This window comes from Nymphalis io, chromosome 17 (genome assembly GCF_905147045.1).
Source record: "Nymphalis io chromosome 17, ilAglIoxx1.1, whole genome shotgun sequence".
Classification (NCBI taxonomy): domain Eukaryota; kingdom Metazoa; phylum Arthropoda; class Insecta; order Lepidoptera; family Nymphalidae; genus Nymphalis; species Nymphalis io.
This window is the reverse complement of record NC_065904.1, coordinates 3240668-3259455: the sequence shown is the minus strand read 5'-3', so window position 1 is coordinate 3259455 and position 18788 is coordinate 3240668. Positions and strand designations below refer to the sequence as shown.

General features: G+C 33.8%; 3 protein-coding genes across 3 annotated transcripts; 2 read left to right on the top strand and 1 right to left on the bottom strand.

The window, feature by feature from the left end:
• Nucleotides 1–761: 761 nt before the first annotated feature.
• Nucleotides 762–7706, top strand: LOC126774982 (ubiquitin carboxyl-terminal hydrolase 14). Its single transcript, XM_050496680.1, has 11 exons — nt 762–904; nt 1225–1403; nt 1782–1889; nt 1993–2107; nt 2617–2866; nt 3545–3701; nt 3844–3909; nt 3990–4172; nt 4253–4364; nt 5409–5588; nt 6093–7706. Exons 1-11 carry the CDS (start codon nt 889–891, stop codon nt 6224–6226), a joined length of 1500 nt encoding a protein of 499 aa, XP_050352637.1. The 5' UTR covers nt 762–888; the 3' UTR covers nt 6227–7706.
• A 449-nt stretch (nt 7707–8155) lies between these two features.
• Nucleotides 8156–14756, top strand: LOC126774713 (protein sneaky). Its single transcript, XM_050496250.1, has 11 exons — nt 8156–8159; nt 8608–8799; nt 8938–9057; nt 9134–9305; nt 9664–9817; nt 10950–11075; nt 11166–11417; nt 11891–12106; nt 12703–12908; nt 13935–14206; nt 14587–14756. The coding sequence occupies exons 1-11, from the start codon at nt 8156–8158 to the stop codon at nt 14754–14756; spliced, it is 1884 nt and encodes a 627-aa protein (XP_050352207.1).
• Nucleotides 14757–14895: 139 nt separating this feature from the next.
• Nucleotides 14896–18709, bottom strand: LOC126775029 (uncharacterized). Its single transcript, XM_050496749.1, has 5 exons — nt 18568–18709; nt 16587–16696; nt 15557–15702; nt 15125–15239; nt 14896–15030 (listed from the first exon to the last, which is right to left on the bottom strand). The coding sequence occupies exons 1-5, from the start codon at nt 18674–18676 to the stop codon at nt 14896–14898; spliced, it is 615 nt and encodes a 204-aa protein (XP_050352706.1). The 5' UTR covers nt 18677–18709.
• Between the last annotated feature and the right edge of the window lie 79 nt (nt 18710–18788).

The following is an 18788-nucleotide window of genomic DNA, read 5'->3' as shown; positions in this document are numbered from 1 at the left end:
AATACCAATGTAAGGTATTTAAAATATCAGCCCTCTAAGAAATTGCACATTAATCTATTGATTCACTCATGAATATAATTATAATACTCAGCTTTTAAAACTAGATTTAAACTCTATTATTAGCACATTAAGTTCCACTACTAGAAGAAATAATTTCGTGGAGATATGACTCAAGCCATACAATTATAATATTGTCAGTACAAATAGTTATTTATATAGTTCAATTTATTCAATTAATTATATTTAAATTACCTTAATGCAAAAACAATTACACTCATTTAAAGATGTTTTTTTGCTATCCATGAAATCAAATTATTATTTAGATTAGGAATAATTCAGCAATTTACATACATTTTTATAGGCCTTAACTCTACTGTTATATTTTATTTTAAAAAGCATGTACAAAAATATACCTAAATTCTATAAAATTATAATTAATTTTAAATATTTTCTTAACTCGTTACAACTTCATAATTTATAAACATGAAACTATATTATTTATAATAGCCTCAAATTAATATAAAAGCCATTGATATAAACGTAAGATTAATAAATTTTGAAGAAAAACATTTTAGAAAAGAAAACCTTTTAATTATTTAGAAATACTTTCATTACAAATACTGTTATTAAATAAATTGAAACATATATATATATATATAATTGAAACATATATCTATATATTTTTTATGCTGATACAAGTATTCAATACTCCATTTTTTCAGTTTATCTGTGGGAGATAAAACAAACTACAAATTGACAGACAAGTTTGCCATCGAATCCCACGAAGTTAATCTTAATCGTGACTTTCAAATTTTAATACTAAAACTGATATTAATTGATTTCTGTTAGAATTATTTTGTGAAGTCCCAACAAAAATATACCAGCATTATGCCGAAAGTTTCAGGTGACTTGTGTTTATTATTTATTTTGAAAAATTGCTTATTCACTCCAATAAATTGAGGTTACGATATTTTCCTATGAATCTAAGAAAAGTTTATGAAAAATTTGTATAAAAATAATTATATATTAGAATTGTTCGTGATAATTATCTAATTTCCTCACTTCAGACTACAATTAAATTGTTGTTTATAATGTCAAGGATATTTACCATATATACCGGCATTCGAAAATTGCAGTGATATTATTGTTGTTTAATAGCCGTGTACCCGTATTAATAATACAATTTTGGACCCTGAACTTTTATGTATATATTTTTTTATATAGTAAAAGTAAAGTGGGGAAAGGAGATGTACCCAGATGTCGAAGTTAATACGGATGATGAACCTGTTGTATTCAAGGCTCAAATCTTCGCATTGACTGGCGTGCAGCCCGAAAGACAGAAAGTAGTATGCAAAGGTGTCACCCTCAGAGATGACAGTTGGGCAAATTTTAAACTCTCAAGTGTGAGTATTCATTGATTTCCAGTTCTTAGTAGAATCTACATTCCTAACTTTACATTCAATTTAATCCTGTAACATGACAATGCAAACTTGTTTGTAATTGTACTACTCGCCTACTTAAATAAAGAATGTGTCAATTTTATTAAACTTTTACATTATGTATTCACAAATTTTAATTTATAGTAACAATATATGTCAAATAATGTCTCAACATTTGGATGGATTGTAATTTAATCAATAATTATGCTGTGCAATAAGTTAAAGAGCTTCAAATATATATATGTTTTATGATTTTCCATGATAATTTATACATTAATATTTTTATATATTTTTATTTATGATTTTAAAATAATTAATAGACATTTACATGTTTAATTTTAGAATGCGTTGGTGTTAGTTATGGGTAGTAAAGAAGAAGATGTCCCTGCAGCACCAGTTGAACAGACTCGCTTTGTTGAAGACATGAATGAGTCAGAACTGGCAACTGCTGTAAGCACTTTTTACTTAAAATGCGTTACTTCATTAAAATTAAATTTTGCTTATTACAATAGAATGGTATATATAATAAATTAAACATGCATTTTGTTTCTAGTTGGACCTTCCAGAGGGTCTCATTAATTTAGGCAACACATGTTATATGAATGCTACAGTACAGTGCCTCAAAACAGTTCCTGAATTGAAAAATGCATTACTCGGATATGACCCATGTGAGTACAATTCAGTCCATAAACAAACAAATTTGTTGCAGTCAATAATTTTTGCTTTGATACAATGTCTCCGACTGCATCTGATTGTATACTTTTTTTTTACTTGTATAATTATGTTAATGACTGCCTCGTTGGTATGGTGGCTAGATGTAAGGCTGCAAACCCAGAAGTTTTGGGTTCAATTCCCAGGTCGTGCTAATAAAAAGTTATTGGGTTATTCTGTTGAAAATTCTCAGTAGCAGCCTGCAAGTTGGAAGTGTGTAAACTCCTGTGAACTCCTTGGAAAGCACGTAAAACCATTGGTCCTGCACCTGAACTCTTTCCGGTTGTGTCAGGTTGACGTCCCATTGGATTATGAGAGCAACGGAATAGAGAGTGCACCTGTGTTCGCGCACACACTTGTGCACTATAATATGTCCAGCACAGTTGGCTAATCTGTAATGAGATTGGCCGCCATGTCTGAAATAGGACATTATAATTATATTTAAATAAATAATTTAATCACACAGCATCTGGGGGAGGAACTGCCGGTGTTCTTACATCTGCATTGAGTGAAACGATGCGTGCTCTTGAGGGTGGAGGTGCAGGGGCTTGTGCTGCTGCAGCTGCTAGATTACTAAATGCATTACATGCAGCTGCACCACGACTGGCAGAACGAGGTGCTGGTGGACAGCTAGCCCAGCAAGATGCATCTGAATGTTGGACCGAGATTGTGAGAGCTCTGAGGATGAGGCTTTCTATAGCACCAGAACCAAATAGGTAACAAATAAAATGAAAATTATAAATGATTAGTAATTTTTTATTCATAACATGGTAAGTAGCCATCATCACTCATAAAAATTAGAATTGTAAAAATTTGTAGCCATTCCTTACAATGCAAAAAGGGTCACCAACTTGGAACTAAGAAGTTATCTACATATATCTTTTGTTGCTATGATTACAGTCTCTAACACTGAGTAATAAAGTAAAAATAATAAGTTTTAACAATACAGATTCCAAATATCCACCATCTAGTGGAGAGATGACTCAATTAATGTCTCATATGTTAGACAAAGTCACCTTTTATTTCAACTACTCATGTTCATTCACAACCAATTTAATTTAATCATTAACATTTAGTTGCCTTTTTTACAAAAATATAATTATTCCAAATAATTGGAAACTACACATTAGTAATACTTTTGTTGGATAATGTATACTAGGAAGTTTACATACTTCTAATTTCTAGACTTTGGGCTGCTACTGAGAATTTTTTGAAAACCCTTTCCCGAAAATAACTTTTTATTAAAACAAACCCAGGTCATGAAATCAGGACCTCCTCATCTCCGGCCTTATATGCTCGACCAAGTAGGCTATCATAATAATCAATTAATTAGTCTTTGTTGATAGCAATTCACCACAACTATATAGATACTTAAATATGATATATGTTTGCAGTAAATCCGTTGTGGAACAGTACTTTGGAGGTACATTGGACGTGGAGCTAGTATGTAGTGAAGCGGACGAGCCCCCAACACGCTCTAATGAGTCATTCTTACAGCTCTCTTGCTTTATCTCGCAGGATGTCAAATATCTGCAATCTGGACTTAGATCTGTAAGTAAACAGCTAAATGAAATAGAATGGATATATTTTTAGGTTTATTAAAAAACTAAAACTTTTACTAGTTAATTATTTTTTCAATTATATCCAAATTGAAGTAAATTACAACATGTTTTAACTATTTAAAAAATTACAGAAAATGGCAGAGCAAATAACAAAGATGTCGGAAACTTTAGGAAGAGATGCAGTCTACACTAAAACTGTATGTATTATTTGAAATTTTATTTTTATTTTTAGATAATGACTGTTTATCATTGAATAATGTATTATTTTTATTTATAGAGTAAAATCAGCCGACTGCCAGCATATTTAACGGTGCAGTTTGTGCGTTTCTACTATAAAGAAAAAGAATCCATAAATGCCAAAATTCTTAAAGATGTCAAGTTTCCATTAGAATTGGATGTATATGAGCTTTGTTCAACAGAACTTCAGGAACGTTTGACTCCAATGAGAAATAAATTTAAGGTAAAATTATTTCTTAAACTAGATGACGATTTTGATTATTTACTGTGTTTTAATTATTTAAGATTGTTATAAATTTTTAGGAATTGGAAGATGCATCCTTGGAAAAATCTCTAAATGCTAAGAATAAAAATCACGGCGACAGTAAAAAGGAAAATAAAAAAAAGAGGATAGTGCCATATTGGTTTGAAAACGGTAATTGTATTGTCTCAAATTATTACAATATATTTTTATAAAACTTCATCATATTCAGCCCACATTAATCCACTGCTGGACATAGGCCTCCTCACAGGCGCGCCAGTTCTCCCGGTCCTGTGCTAGTCGCATCCATTGAGCACCCGCCATCTTCCTAAAATCGTCTGACCATCGGGCGGGTGGACTGCCCACTGGCCTTTTTACTTCTCTAGACCATCACTCCGTGACGACTTTAGTCCACCTTCATTCTTCTCGTCTGGCCAAGTGTCCAGCCCATCTCCACTTTAACCTCGTGATACGCTTCCGAATATCTTCGACTTTCGTCTTTCGTCGGATTTCTGCGTTTGGTACACGATCAACGAGGGAGATGCCTAGCATAGCACGCTCCATCGCCCTTTGTGCCACTTTTATTTTGTGCATGCTATGCTTAGTAAGCGCCCATGTTTCGGCACCGTAGGTGAGTATAGGCAAGACACATTGGTTAAACACCTTGGTCTTGAGGCATTGTGGGAGTTTGGATGTCAACGTATCTTCGAGCTTTCCAAAAGCAGCCCACCCTAATCCAATGCGTCGTTCGATCTCCTGTATTTGAGATTTCCGATCAAATGATAAACGATGTCCAAGATAGATATAATCGCTGACCACCTGTACGGTGTCCTTACCTACGATTATCTTAGGTGCACGTATGTGGCAATTAGTCATGATTTTGGTCTTGGACATGTTCATCCTCAGACCGACCCTCAGTGAAACTTCTTGCAGATCTGCTTGCATAAGTTGAAGTTCTTTGGTGCTCTCGGCGACAAGAATCAAGTCGTCCGCGAACTTTTATAAAACTTATAAAACTTACTAATTGAAATATCAGTATAGCAACCTCTTAGTGATATGAATTGCAGATTCGACTTTAAGTTCACTAAAACTAATTATTGCTCTGTGCTATGAGAGACAAGAATATAAGTGATGCTTTTAATAAAAGGATTAATACTTAATAAATATTCTTTCCTTAAGAAAATAGTTTCTATTTTATATTTGTTTCTCTGTCCACAGACATCGGCAGCAATAACAGCGGCTACTACCGGCTGCAGGCCGTGTTGACGCACCGCGGGCGCTCGTCGTCGTCAGGACACTACGTGGCGTGGGTGGCGCGCGGGGACGGCTGGCTGCGCTGCGACGACGACACCGTGTCGCCCGTCACCGAGGAGGAGGTGCTCAAACTCAGCGGAGGCGGTACGAGGCTTTTGCGACACATATTGATACACCTAAAATACACAAGGGACATAAAATCTTAGTTCCCAAGGTTGGTGGCGCATTGGCTATAAGCGATGGTTGACATTTCTTACAATGCCAATGTCTAAGGGCGTTTGGTGACCACTTACCATCAGGTGGCCCACATGCTCGTCCACCTTCCTATTCTATAAAAAAAAAAAAAACCTTACCACTGACCTATAGAAACGGCGTTATACTAGGTCCTGTCCAAACCTGTGTGTGATTATTCGCAGTTTCTATTCGATTCATAGAAACAAGCCATTGTGGTGATGGCTCGTTTCTACGACGACACTGTCACGAATTTTTTTTTCGGCATTGTTGACGACATACTAGTATTTATATATTTTTCTATAAATCTAGTTCAAAACAAAATATAATATTTATATTTTTTATTAAAAACAATCATCACAATGCAAATGTTGTAATTGTTTGGTATTTTTATCTGCTCTTTTTTTAAACTTTTAGGTGACTGGCATTGTGCATACCTGCTGCTGTATGGACCTAAAATATTGGAGATCCCTGAAGAGGAGGAGGAGGAGCCAATGGTTATGGATGTCACTGAAGATCCAGCTGGCAACCCTCCCACAGCTCTCGCGTAATTACACTTCTATGAAACCTGTCTCGAATGTAGGCTTTAGGAACGGGGTGAAGTTTGTCAGGTATGGAAATATGACAACCAAATTTCATTGGTTATCAAAGGATATAATAAGATCTCATGAATTCTAACTTACGATATTAGTCTTGAATTTATTTTTGCAATGTTCCTCAAAAATATAGTTTACATAAAAATAAAAGAATTGGGAAAGGTCTATAAAATTTAAATAACATCCCCATAGAAGTAAACATTAAGAAAATAGGATTTTTGAATAAGTTTTCTAATTTTACTTTAAGCATCTAAAGTAAAAACTACTAATATATAAATATATTTATTATTTTTTTATTTTAAAGGACTATATATATATAAAAGATACACTTGACAAACTCTGGCTTATTTAAGAATCCTTTATATACTATAATACTATATACAAAGTAACATTTGAATAATTAAATTTTATATAGAGGTTGCAGTACCGTTTTTCGGTATTGCATGCCAAATGTAAATTAGGCAAAAACATTACGCCAATGAGTGTCCCCATGAATTTACATGTTTATATTTTAACCCGCTTTGTCATTGTACATGAATGTGTACCAAAAATAGTTTACAAACATTGTGAGTTGTCGGATCGAAAAAATTTGCCCGAAAAAAAAAAAAAACATTTTAATAATTGTTTCTGGGTAATAATGTCATGTAATAAATTAAACGATGTTGTACTATTATTTTTAGATTATTTTCTAAAATATTTGTGTTTATAAATTAGTTTTTATTAAAAAATATTCTAAATAAACCATTATTTTATTAAAACCTTTTTATGTGCAACCTAAAATGCATATTAAAACATTTTAATATTACATGCATATTCCCAATTATGATTATAATTACATTATAAAAAGTTAAAGTTGAGTTGTACATCGAGTAGTTTTTATATTTTTATAAATGTAAGGTATGCTTTTTGCTAAATTTATATAAATTTACATGAACATTCTACTATTACTATAGAAACTACATCTAATCTTAATGTATTTAAGTAAATTCTGAAGTCATTGTATTAGTCTTTTCTGTTTTCATTTGTTAATCCACTATAAAATAAATTATATTTTAAAATATATACATAATTTTATGACCAATATTAAATTGAAAGACTTAGTTAATATAATTGTGTAAAAACGTGTCGCATTCTTTATTCTTGCACAAAATAATTTAAAATTTATTATTATTAAAAGAATGAAGTTAATAAAAAGAAGCTCTACTCCTTCCTGTCAAAGCCAAATGAGACGTTTGAAGCAATTTGTAGTTGCAATATGCCGACTGAATCAATGTTACGCATTGAACCTTATTTATTGTAAATTTTAAATTAAGCATTGACAATGCTGGCAATTGTTTAAAGCGCTTTATTTAACACTTCTCAATAATCTAAGTTCTGTGTACTAATGTATTGAATTTATAAGACTAATTGAAATAAATGTTTCACTCAATGCTAATTTTTGTTATTATTTATATAATATAACATGAAAATATTTCCATAGTTATGATAGAAAATCAGCTGATTTTTGACATTATTTACTTAAAATTGAGGTGACAAGTTTACCAAGCGCAGCTACAATGCGTTAAGAATACTAGGAGACAAATCTACTAATTTTATAATGATTACGATACATTCCCAATACTATTCTGATATAACTTCGACTTAACCGCAACTTTACTGTTGTTTTAGTAGATTAGGAAAACGGCAAGGATTAAGTTTCAATTCGATTGCCATAAAATGAGAATTTTATTCTTAGTAGGATTGGAACCCAGTAACGCATTTCGCTTTCTAATGAAGCAGCCCCTATACTGCAGTGCTAAAGCTATGATTGCTGCTGTGAAAAAGAGAACAATACATTTATTTAGAGTTTATTTTCTTTCTTTACGTATTTATATATTTTTAACAATGGGTATGATTGATTGTATTGTAAAAGGTTATTAAAATAATAATAAAGGCTCTTCTCCTATTCTTATGGAGCTTATTTATGTTTATTAGAAATTATTATTGCGGATGGCGAAACCAACAAGTGGTGAGTAGCGACATCTATCGGTCATTTGTAAAGGAACGTTTTGCTGGCACGGCGTACGAGCTGAACGTACGTATTTGAAGTTATTCTACCTCTGATTCTTAACAGAATAATATACTTGAATTTAATAGATTAATTATTCATAAATAAAGATAACTAAATCAATTAGTAAAGTAATCGATTAAACGATAAACGGAGCATAAATAAGCAGATTTGACAATTGAAAATTTATCACTGTCAAATTAAATACACATTAAAATTACTTTTATTGCAACTGAAAATATGAAGAAATCCCTATTCGAGCAATTAGGAATGTACTTATTATATTTAGTTCGTATTTATTGTCCGCCGCTATATTTCACAATATTCTCAAAATATCAAGAAAAAAGAATATTGAAAGTTTTATTAGGTTTTATTGCAGGATTCGGTTTGGGACAACTATACTTTAACTTGTTTTTAAAAGACATACCTTTTTTAAATGACGTTGGTTTTATTTTAGGCTTACTCATAAGCATAATTCTAGGTAAGGCAATAGAAAATGATTTGAATTAGAAATTTTGTGTTCTTTGACGAAAATGCAGTTAGACACTATACATTTTAATAATTTCCTCTAATGAATTAAAAAAAAACTAGGAAGAACTAAGGAACTCCATATTTTCAGGTATATCAATAGCAGCATCTGTACAAGTGCGTTGTATTTCGCTTTTGTTATTTCCCATGTATTGTGGAAAAGCTGGTCGTAGTATTTTGAAGGCTATCGTACTGACGTACGTTATTGCTGGTAAAGTAGCTATAATATGGTATATAAAAATGATTATTATTATAAATTCACTAATGTGAATATTGTTTTTCATTAGGACCAATAACAAATATGGGTTTAAATGCAAAAGAAGTGGTACGCGTTTTTGCTTGCACTACCCATTTGTCTTATAATCTTTCCAAACTTATGTATGCTCAGAATTGTATACCGTTAAACAAAGCTTTGCTGGATTTTACACAAGACCTAGTTCTGATAAAGGAAAATATAAGGTTTTTAAGAAAATAAATATTAAAAATATTTTGAAATACAATTGGCGATGGATACTTGGTCAAATCTTGTCAAGCTATTACGGAAAACAACGAAAGGAAATTTATTTGCATCGTGTGGGTTTTACCACTCAGTGGAGTGATGCAGTGGCAATGCGCCTCAGTGGAACAATGGCAAAGCTTCTAAGAGTTTTTTGCAATATTTGCATATCCGGATTGCGGATCCCAGTAGCGGATTAGGCTGGCTAAGCGATAGCCAACAGCAAATTTTCATTTAGTTGAATATATATTATACTTGAGATTATATTATATTTTTAGTATCTTTACAAAGTCTACGAATATAATAATGATTTTTCCTTAGATCCATTCGTGACGTAATATCTCCAATTGAATATGAAATTGAAGGTTTGGTTGGCGTTCAACAGATGAAGAATGAAAATGATTTTACCGATGCTTTATTTGATATTGTTCACCACACAGACGAAGATACGAAAATATTACAGTTCGTATATTCTGTAATTATATATAGAACTTTCCTGTATTAGGTAATGTTGAAAGATGTTATTTTGTGTTCTTTAGTTCGAGTGCTTAAAACTAGAAACGGATATTGCAATAAATTGTTATTAAAAATATGTACAACGTTAAAAATGTCTTACACGAACATATAAAGATTATGCGTTAAATATAGCTGGAGTTAGCGACGTTATGTTTATTGCAAATACTTGATAGCAAGCTGGTGTGCTATAAACGGATTAGAAGAATTAGATGATGATTAACCATTTTTTAATTATACTCTTTAAATTGGATTATAAGGTTCCTACTAAAAAAATATATTAAGTATTAAGTAAATTCGCATAGTTTATTTTCAAAAGGTCCTATTCTTATAGAGTTTGGAAAAGAAAATACGGGATTATGTTTGTGACGTACCATCGCTTTAAATTTTGTTTTTAACTTTGGTATATAAACGATTTTGCGTATTCGATTACGCACAATGAAATAGATAAAATTAACATAGCTAATTATAAAAAAAATTAATTGTTTCCACTAGCTTGAACCAGTCAACTGAAAGGACGAATCCGTATATGAAATTATATATCAAAAAGATGGAACTACGTTGTGAAAATCAACTTTCTCATACAATTACGCTGTGCATGAATATATTTTCGTCAGCCTATGAAACATGCAGTAAAAATTTGCCGTCTTCTGCTGTAATAATCTGTTGGCCGTTGATGTTGCCTTATATCTGTGATGTGAAGCGCTTATTTAGAATTGATATCTGTAACTTTAAGAATCAGGTGCGGTAAAATATTAATGTTGCAATTTTTAATCGAAGAGTATGGTAAAATTATATGATTTAATTGTAATTCGATTAATATGCGACCACATAGACCCCTTTGTTTTTTTATTTTGTATAGATAGAACAAAAAGATCTCACATATCTTACAGTTTTAATGCAATTGTTATTTGCATAATTTTGAAAACTATGGACTTATTTAAGCAACATCAGAATATTCTATCACAAGGTCTGTTAAACCAAATTACGGTACCTACTGAACTATTACTTATATATCAGAAAATGATACATTAATCTATAAAAACAACTATTTTTACAAACCCATTTACATAAATACTATTAGTTTGTTGTAGATAGAATCTGGTTTTGGAGAAGGATACACTTACCTGAAGTTAGCTAAAAGAGAATTGACAGCGAATTTAGACACGATAAATTTGCAGCACAAAATCTATTATGACCGAAAGCTTTACGATATTCAGGTAGATATTATATTATTATCTTTGCTGACATCTAATATCTTATTGTTAAATCTATTTATAATACAGATTAAGTATAATTGTAATTTTTAGGATGCTAAGGAAACTGGGGAACGAGTAATTCACGCATTTGCAGAAAAATACACCGTAATGAAATTCGTCATTGTTTCAGTATACATTTTTTTAGCTCTCCTATTTCTCCGTATTCCAATAGCTTCAGCAAATTATCATGACTTATATCTCAGTAGTATTGATTACGACAATGTTTACGTAACTGATTATTTTAAAAGAATCGATGAGAAACGACGAAAGAAAAATAAATTCCACGTTTTGCCTTTGAAAAAGGTATTTTAATCGTATCCGTATTTTCTTAAATTTGCACGTTTATTGTTTAAACATTGAATAGAATTCAGTATTATGTGTCAATACCGAAACTACTTATATTTTGGGTCGCATGGTGAAACTCTGAAGTTTTAATCCTCACTCCAGCTATAATCACTAAAGCTTTAAGCTTAACTGAAGGTGAAACTGGGATTAGCAGTACCTACCTAATTACTTGAATAGTTCCTTATACCTATAAATGGAAAATAAGTTAATCTTTAACTTACTAATTCTACAGAGATAGATGGACAGTGGGGTCTTACTAAGGAGTATTATATATTCTTTAAAAATGTAATTATAGTACAAGTGTAGAGAACACAGAGAATATTTAATATTAAATGAATACTATATCTTTAACAATTTAAGTTTTATACTTACGGAAACAATAAGGTGTAATATCTTACATTATATTGATATTATAAATTCAATACTCTTAGATGGAAAGGAACAGATATATAGACGTTCATTCAATATCCTACATACCGTCAGAACGCAACAAGCTATTGACGCAAATCCTAAAAGTTATGCTCGAGGCTGTCACTGCTACGACCTTTGTTATGTTAGATAGACTATTTTATGAAGCGTTGGACGTAGTACGGCAGCATGCATCAGAAAAAAGTGCTACTTTCAATGTGCAAGACATTGCAATTCAGGTATTATTTTACACATTCTACTATCAAACGGCCAGGCAAACACGACCAAAGCGCCCTAGGTACACAGTGGAACTTCCCCGCCAAAGTACGAAGCGCTTTGAATTCACATTTATTATTCGTACTGCGAAATTGTGGAATGCTTTGCGTGAGTCCACATTTTCTGATAGGTACAATGTTGTCTTTAAATCCAGGGTAAACGGGTTCCTTCTGGGCAGGCGTGCTACATCCTAGACCGTGACTATGCGCAAGACAGGCAAGTCAACGGTCAAACGCTTGCCTATTACACATATGTAAATGTCATAAGATCTTACAGCTTACCATTGCGAAGTATAGGATCGAGGATTTTTTAAACTAATATTATAAATGCGAAAGTAACTATGTTTGTCTGTTACGCTTTCATGTGTATTTTATTTGTTATTTAATAAATCGGTATGTGGTTTACACATGAAAGCGTAAGCAAGGTTGAACCCCAAAGAAGGACAAAAGCTATTATTAAACTATTTTTACTGAAAACTTGCCCACATCCTACCCTACGCGGACAAAAACTAGTACGTAAACAATAAATATATTAATAAGTTAATATTATTTTATATAAGGTTGAAGGAAAAGGTCCCTTATCTAGTATGCTGCGGAAAATCCTAAGAGAATTTAACTTAAATAAAAGCAACAGAATGGTTTCAAATGATGTCTGTGTTCCTCGGCCTCGAGCAATGCCTACAATTTACTATATTAAAATTTATGGGGGATATTTATGGATCCTACTCTTGCTTTACATTAACCCGTTTACGCTGAGACTGCGGAGGTTAGTTTAGTTCTATGTTAAATTAGAATTGCTTAAATTAATTTTTACTTTCGCTTAGTATTAAGGTTAACGTTAGTTTTATTTCCTTAACACGTTAATAATAATGTACCTTTGTCACTAAAATATTGTCAAAAAATAATGGGTAAATAATGGTGGGTATGAGAACTAGCCAAGTCAGACTTTAGGCTTCAATATATTATCCTAAGTTATAAGAAAAAAAAATATTATACGTTGTTATAAAATATTTTGTTGTTATAAACAAATTTTAGGACTGACCATTGAACTTGGCAGCCATTTAGATCTCACTTCTTTTGTCGTTGAAGTCAACAGCCAAGGCATATATATTTTTTTTATAGAATAGGAGGGCGGACGAGCATATGGGCCACCTGATGGTAAGTGGTCACCAACGCCCTTAGACATTGGCACTGTAAGAAATGTTGACCATCGCTTACATCGCCAATGCGCCACCAACCTTGGGACCTAAGATTTTATGTCCCTTGTGCCTGTAATTACACTGGCTCACTCACCCTTCAAACCGGAACACAACAATACCAAATACTGCTGTTTTGCGGTAGAATATCTGATGAGTGGGTGGTACCTACCCAGACGAGCTTGCACAAAGCTCTACCACCAGTATATGTATCATAATATTGAACTTGGCTCTCATTTCACATTTATGTTTTTGATGGGATTTGGAGCTTACTACACCACCCTTATTCAATGCGGGTTGATGAATACTGATTTGTGTCAATCGATACTCACGATTTTTTCCTTCACCGTCAAGCACTTGATGAGTTACAAACACAGATTAAGCACACAGTCAGTTAATTAAATCAGCAAAGCCTGCCCGATTTGAACCCGCGATCATCAGTTAGAATCCACGTATTCTAGTCGCTGAACTGGCTTAATTGTGTTTGCTTAGTAATAAAATAAAACTTAAATACGAAAAAGGAAACTTCCTTCACTTTCATTATTCCTACATGGATAGTAAGATACTTAGTTGTTTTCTAAGCACAATTATTTTAGGCTAATTTGCAGTTATTTTTACTGTAAGCGCGAAAAGGAACGCGTATTACACCTCTACAACGACATCCTTAAGAAACGTCTCAGAATGCAGAAAACTCTTCGCAAGAAAGCTGTACAAGCTGTTCGCGCTCACTATTTATCTGGCGAGAATTTACTTAGTATGAGAATGAGATATCCTCAGCTCTTGGGCTGGCTTGGAAAGTTGTCAGTTGCCAGGATGAAGTGTTTGATTTGCGAGGAGACTGAACCGAAATACGCCGGCCATAAAAAAAGTGAGTTATCTAACGTCACAACAAAGTAACCGTTTTCATATTCCGCATATAAACTTAGTAACAGTTAATCTTACACGCTTTATGTAATATCTAATTTAAGAAAGATCAGTCATAATCTCTATTAGTGGTAGTCGTGGTTGGTTTATTTTTAAAATTATTACTAATGCTCGAAAACAATCCATAAAAATAATTGAATTTAAACAGTCGATGCATTTAATTTAAAATCACGTAAAAATACAACAATTTGTTTGGGACTTTGTTTTACCTTTTGTGCCTCTTTTTAGACATGGTAATAAGAAATCCTTTATGTACCTAGGACCTAGGTACTTATTTTGTACACGATAGAGTTTACCTGTAAAACTATAACTATGTTATTTCAGTAACAAATTCAATAGAAGTATGGCATTCGTGTGTAAGCACTCGATGTCCGTTCGTGTATTGTAATGAATGCTGGCTGGAAGTGGGCTCTCAATGCCTCGCCTGTGACCCCGCTTTGGCCGATCTTAGCGATGTGGATTCCCTCAGCGACAATAACCCGCCACGATATTAATTACGATAAAAAGAAAATCACAATTTGTTTAAATTTATGCTCTATTATATTTTGCCACACTTATCCTTAAATTTTAGGTATAAGTATTATTAAAATACAAAGTAGAATAAATAACTATAAAATTTAAAAAAGGTTTTATTTAAAATAATCCGTATTCGAGTTGTTCGCCAACCGTCAAGTTACTGACGAACTGAATGTTTTCGGCAACTTCGTTACATAGCCGAGCCAAGCCCGTCAAATCGCCGTTTTCTTGTGGGCTGAAGTTGTACACCAACTATGAAGAACCAAGTTATTGTTAAACATCTCAATTGATTTCATACAAGGTCATAATAAAATTACAAACAGCTCTACCCATTAATCACAATTACCGACAAAAATTCGTCGTAAGTAATCCAACCGTCATTGTCCGAGTCAGCCTCTTTAAACTTTTCTTTTCTAGTTTCCATCGATGTTTCGTCCCCTAAACTTTCTAATACAGCAGAACTGGGACAAGAAATAAGAATAAATTAACAAATTTATGGGTAAATACGCATCTTTATGAAAAATAATACATCGAACGAGTGTCGCAATTTAACGATTTCGATGATACAACCATACATTATAATATTTGAATTTTGATATACAACCTACATTAAAATATTTGAACGAGTAACGTTAAAAGAATATAATTAGAAATAAAAAAAAATATGAGAAAAGAAATCAGTCATTTGTAAAACTCAAGTATACAAATTTAGTAAGGAAGAATTATGCCTATGGTGTTTTAGTAATTATAATTTGAGTAAACAACTACCACTACTAACAAATCGTCAAATCCGAGCATCCCATTAGACTGATTGTCGAAGAGAAGGAATAAGCTGTGTAAGTTCGCGATGGTGACCTCATTCCAGCCTGGGAACCTTCGCACTACCTTCTGCATGCTCCACCGCCGATCGTGTTCTTTCATTTCCTGAACATCAAATTAATATAGGCTTTTTTATTCATATACAACTTAACTCACAAAATCCGTCAAATTAGTCCTGTCTGTATGTATATATCACATATCGTTGCAATCAGCTGTACGGTATAGAAGTTGATGTTGCAGCTTTATCTAGTGGCCAATTAAAATGAAATTGATAGCTTATAAATTTTCTCTATGAAAAAATACGTATATGTGAAATACGATCAGTATTATTATTATATGATAAAAGTTGTTTGAGAAGAAATAAACTTAAAACAGTAAAAGTTAACGGGCTTTTACATTTAATAATTATTTCAGTAAACTTTATTCGCGTAACCTGTTACGTTAAAAAATATAACCAGTTATTCAATATATGTCCACCATATACGTACTAGATAAATAATAAAATTGTATTGCTTTGGTTTGAATGAGCCAGTTAATACAGGAAGTTACATACATAAAAATTAAGATACCGTGGTGACCACATATCCTCTAACTTTTTTCAATAAATATATTATTATACATCAGTAAGTGCCTCGTTAGTCAAGTGGCTTGATGTAAGGCCGCAGACCCGGAGATCCTGGGTTCAATTTCCAGGTCGGGCCAATAAAAAGTTATTGGGTTTTTCGGTCAGAAAATTCTCAGTAGCGTCCCGGAGTCTGGAAGTGTGTACACTCCCGTGCCTCGGAATGCACGTAAAGCCGTTGGTACTACGCCTGAACTCTTTCCGGTCGTGACGGATTGCTATCTCATCGGATTATGAGAATTAGGGAATAAAGAGTGCACCTGTGTTTGTGCACTATATCTCCTGCGCAGTTGTCTAATCTCTCTTGAGATTGACCACTGTAGCTGACCTTATTATACATCTGTATGACTATGGTCAGCCCACATACTTGGTTATACTGTCGCTGCTCTGCTAGTCTCTTGTAAAACTGATCCACAAGCCTATCGTAGTCAGTCATAACAACCTTATGCACATCTGATACTTTCCTTTGTGGTTCTCCTGTATTAAAAAATATACTTAGTTGATAATATGTAAATAAAAAATAATAAATCATATCGTGTTTATAATTGTTATTTAGATAAATTCATACAGAACACCTTATATTTTTATATAAATAAGACTATTATATAATGTATTAGGAATGATTTTCAATACGTTATATCGGCTTGATATAAGGCCGCAGACCCGGAGGTCCTGGGTTCAATTCCCAGGTCGGGCCAATAAAAAGTTATTGGGTTTTTCTATCAGAAAATTCTCAGTAGCAGCCCGGAGTCCGGAAATTGGAAGTGTGTACACTCCCGTGCCTCGGAAAGCACGTAAAGCCGTTGGTCCTGCGCATGAACTCTTTCCGGTCGTGTCGGATTGCCGTCCCATCGGATTATGAGAGTTGAATTGAAGAGAGTGAATAGAGAGTGCACCTGTGTTTGCGCACACACTTGTGCACTATAATATTTCTTGCGTAGTTGGCTAATCTCTCTTGAGATTGGCTGTCTTGGCCGAAATCGGTCTGAAGGACATTATTATCGTCAACAACAATAATTTCATTTTAAACATTTTGTTGAAGGGCTCCCACACAAAACTGCGATACGATTTAGTGCGGCAAACCGTTTGGTAGGGCGACCATTCCTTCAAGTGTAGTCAGCCGTACTGGACGTGTTTTTAGGAAGCTTAAGATGGATCGCAAAAAGATTATTGCACTGCTGTTATTGTTAAATAGATATAAAAGAAAAAGAAGATTCTGGGTTCATCCATTTATTACGATTATGAACTCTGATGGGAATTATTTTACTCAAATGCGTTGAGTACTGAAGAAGATAAATTTTTTGATTATTTTAGAATGAGCAATTTATTTTTATAATGTTCATCACTTGTGTCCCAAAGGACGGGACGCTCCTCAATTAAAGAAATTAAAAAATCTATATCATATTCCGCCATTTTTTTTATAAACAAAGAAGGCGGCGCAGGCGCCGCGCGTCTTTCTCTAAGGCCTCTGCCTCGAATTTTGCGGGCAGCGGGGCGGCGGCGGCGGCGGCGCGGCAGCGGGGCGGGCAACGCATACCTGTTCTCCAAACTAGCGGGCAGATCGCGCGGCACTATAGCAGTGTAGTGTTGTGTTCGTGGTTGTGTTGTCGAGATATTTGTTTTTATTCGCGAACGAAATGTCTGAAAAACGGCGACATCTTTTTGATTCAAATTTATTCCTAACGCTCGATTTATTGTGGGCAAAAGAAGAAGTGGATCCCTACTATAGGGCAAGGAAAATAAATGGCGAGTTTTATCGAAATTATGAAGAACAGAGACAAAATCCCGACAAATTCTACGACTAATAATTGGTTAATTATTCTTCTATTTTTATGGTTCACATCTTTGCTGTTCCATATGGGTGTCCTCTCAAAGATTGCCGAAATAATTAGCTCTTGCACGTCCGAAGACATTTTGATACGTCACAAAAAAAATGTACAACACTATACCTACAATGCAGACGCGCAACGCGGGCGGTCACCGCTTGACTGGAGTGCACCGCTCGTTGCCCGCCCCCGCGCCGCTCCTGCACCGCTGTATTCGAGGGCCGGTCCATTTGATTATACGCGTAAGATCCTGCCGCTCCCGCGCCGCCGCCGCCGCCGCCCCGCTGCCCGCGAGATTCGAGGCAGAGGCCTAAAGCTGTCTCAGAGCGGACTAAAATGGCGTCACCAAGGATGTCGTAATATCGCAGGAATGTGCGATGCGAAGCAGATCGGAAATTCTTGCGGTGCGTTCGTGCGAATTCGCAGATATTTGCGATGCGATGCGAATTCGCGGTTTTGTGTTGGAGCCCTAAGCTGACTTCAAACGACATATTGGAAAAAGTACTTAGTCACAATAGTTACCTGTCGCCGTAAAATCTTCTTGCCTATAAAAGCAAATTGGCTTTCTCTTTACAGGATATTCAAAAAATCTACCCAAACTTGAAACAACGGCACTTATGTGTTGACCCATTATTTCGAAGTAAATAGTTTGATAGTTGATATCTTAATAACTATGTTAGAACCGTGTCAAATATGAGGTATTACTTGAATGAAAGGTTTCCAAAATGACATAATATAATTCG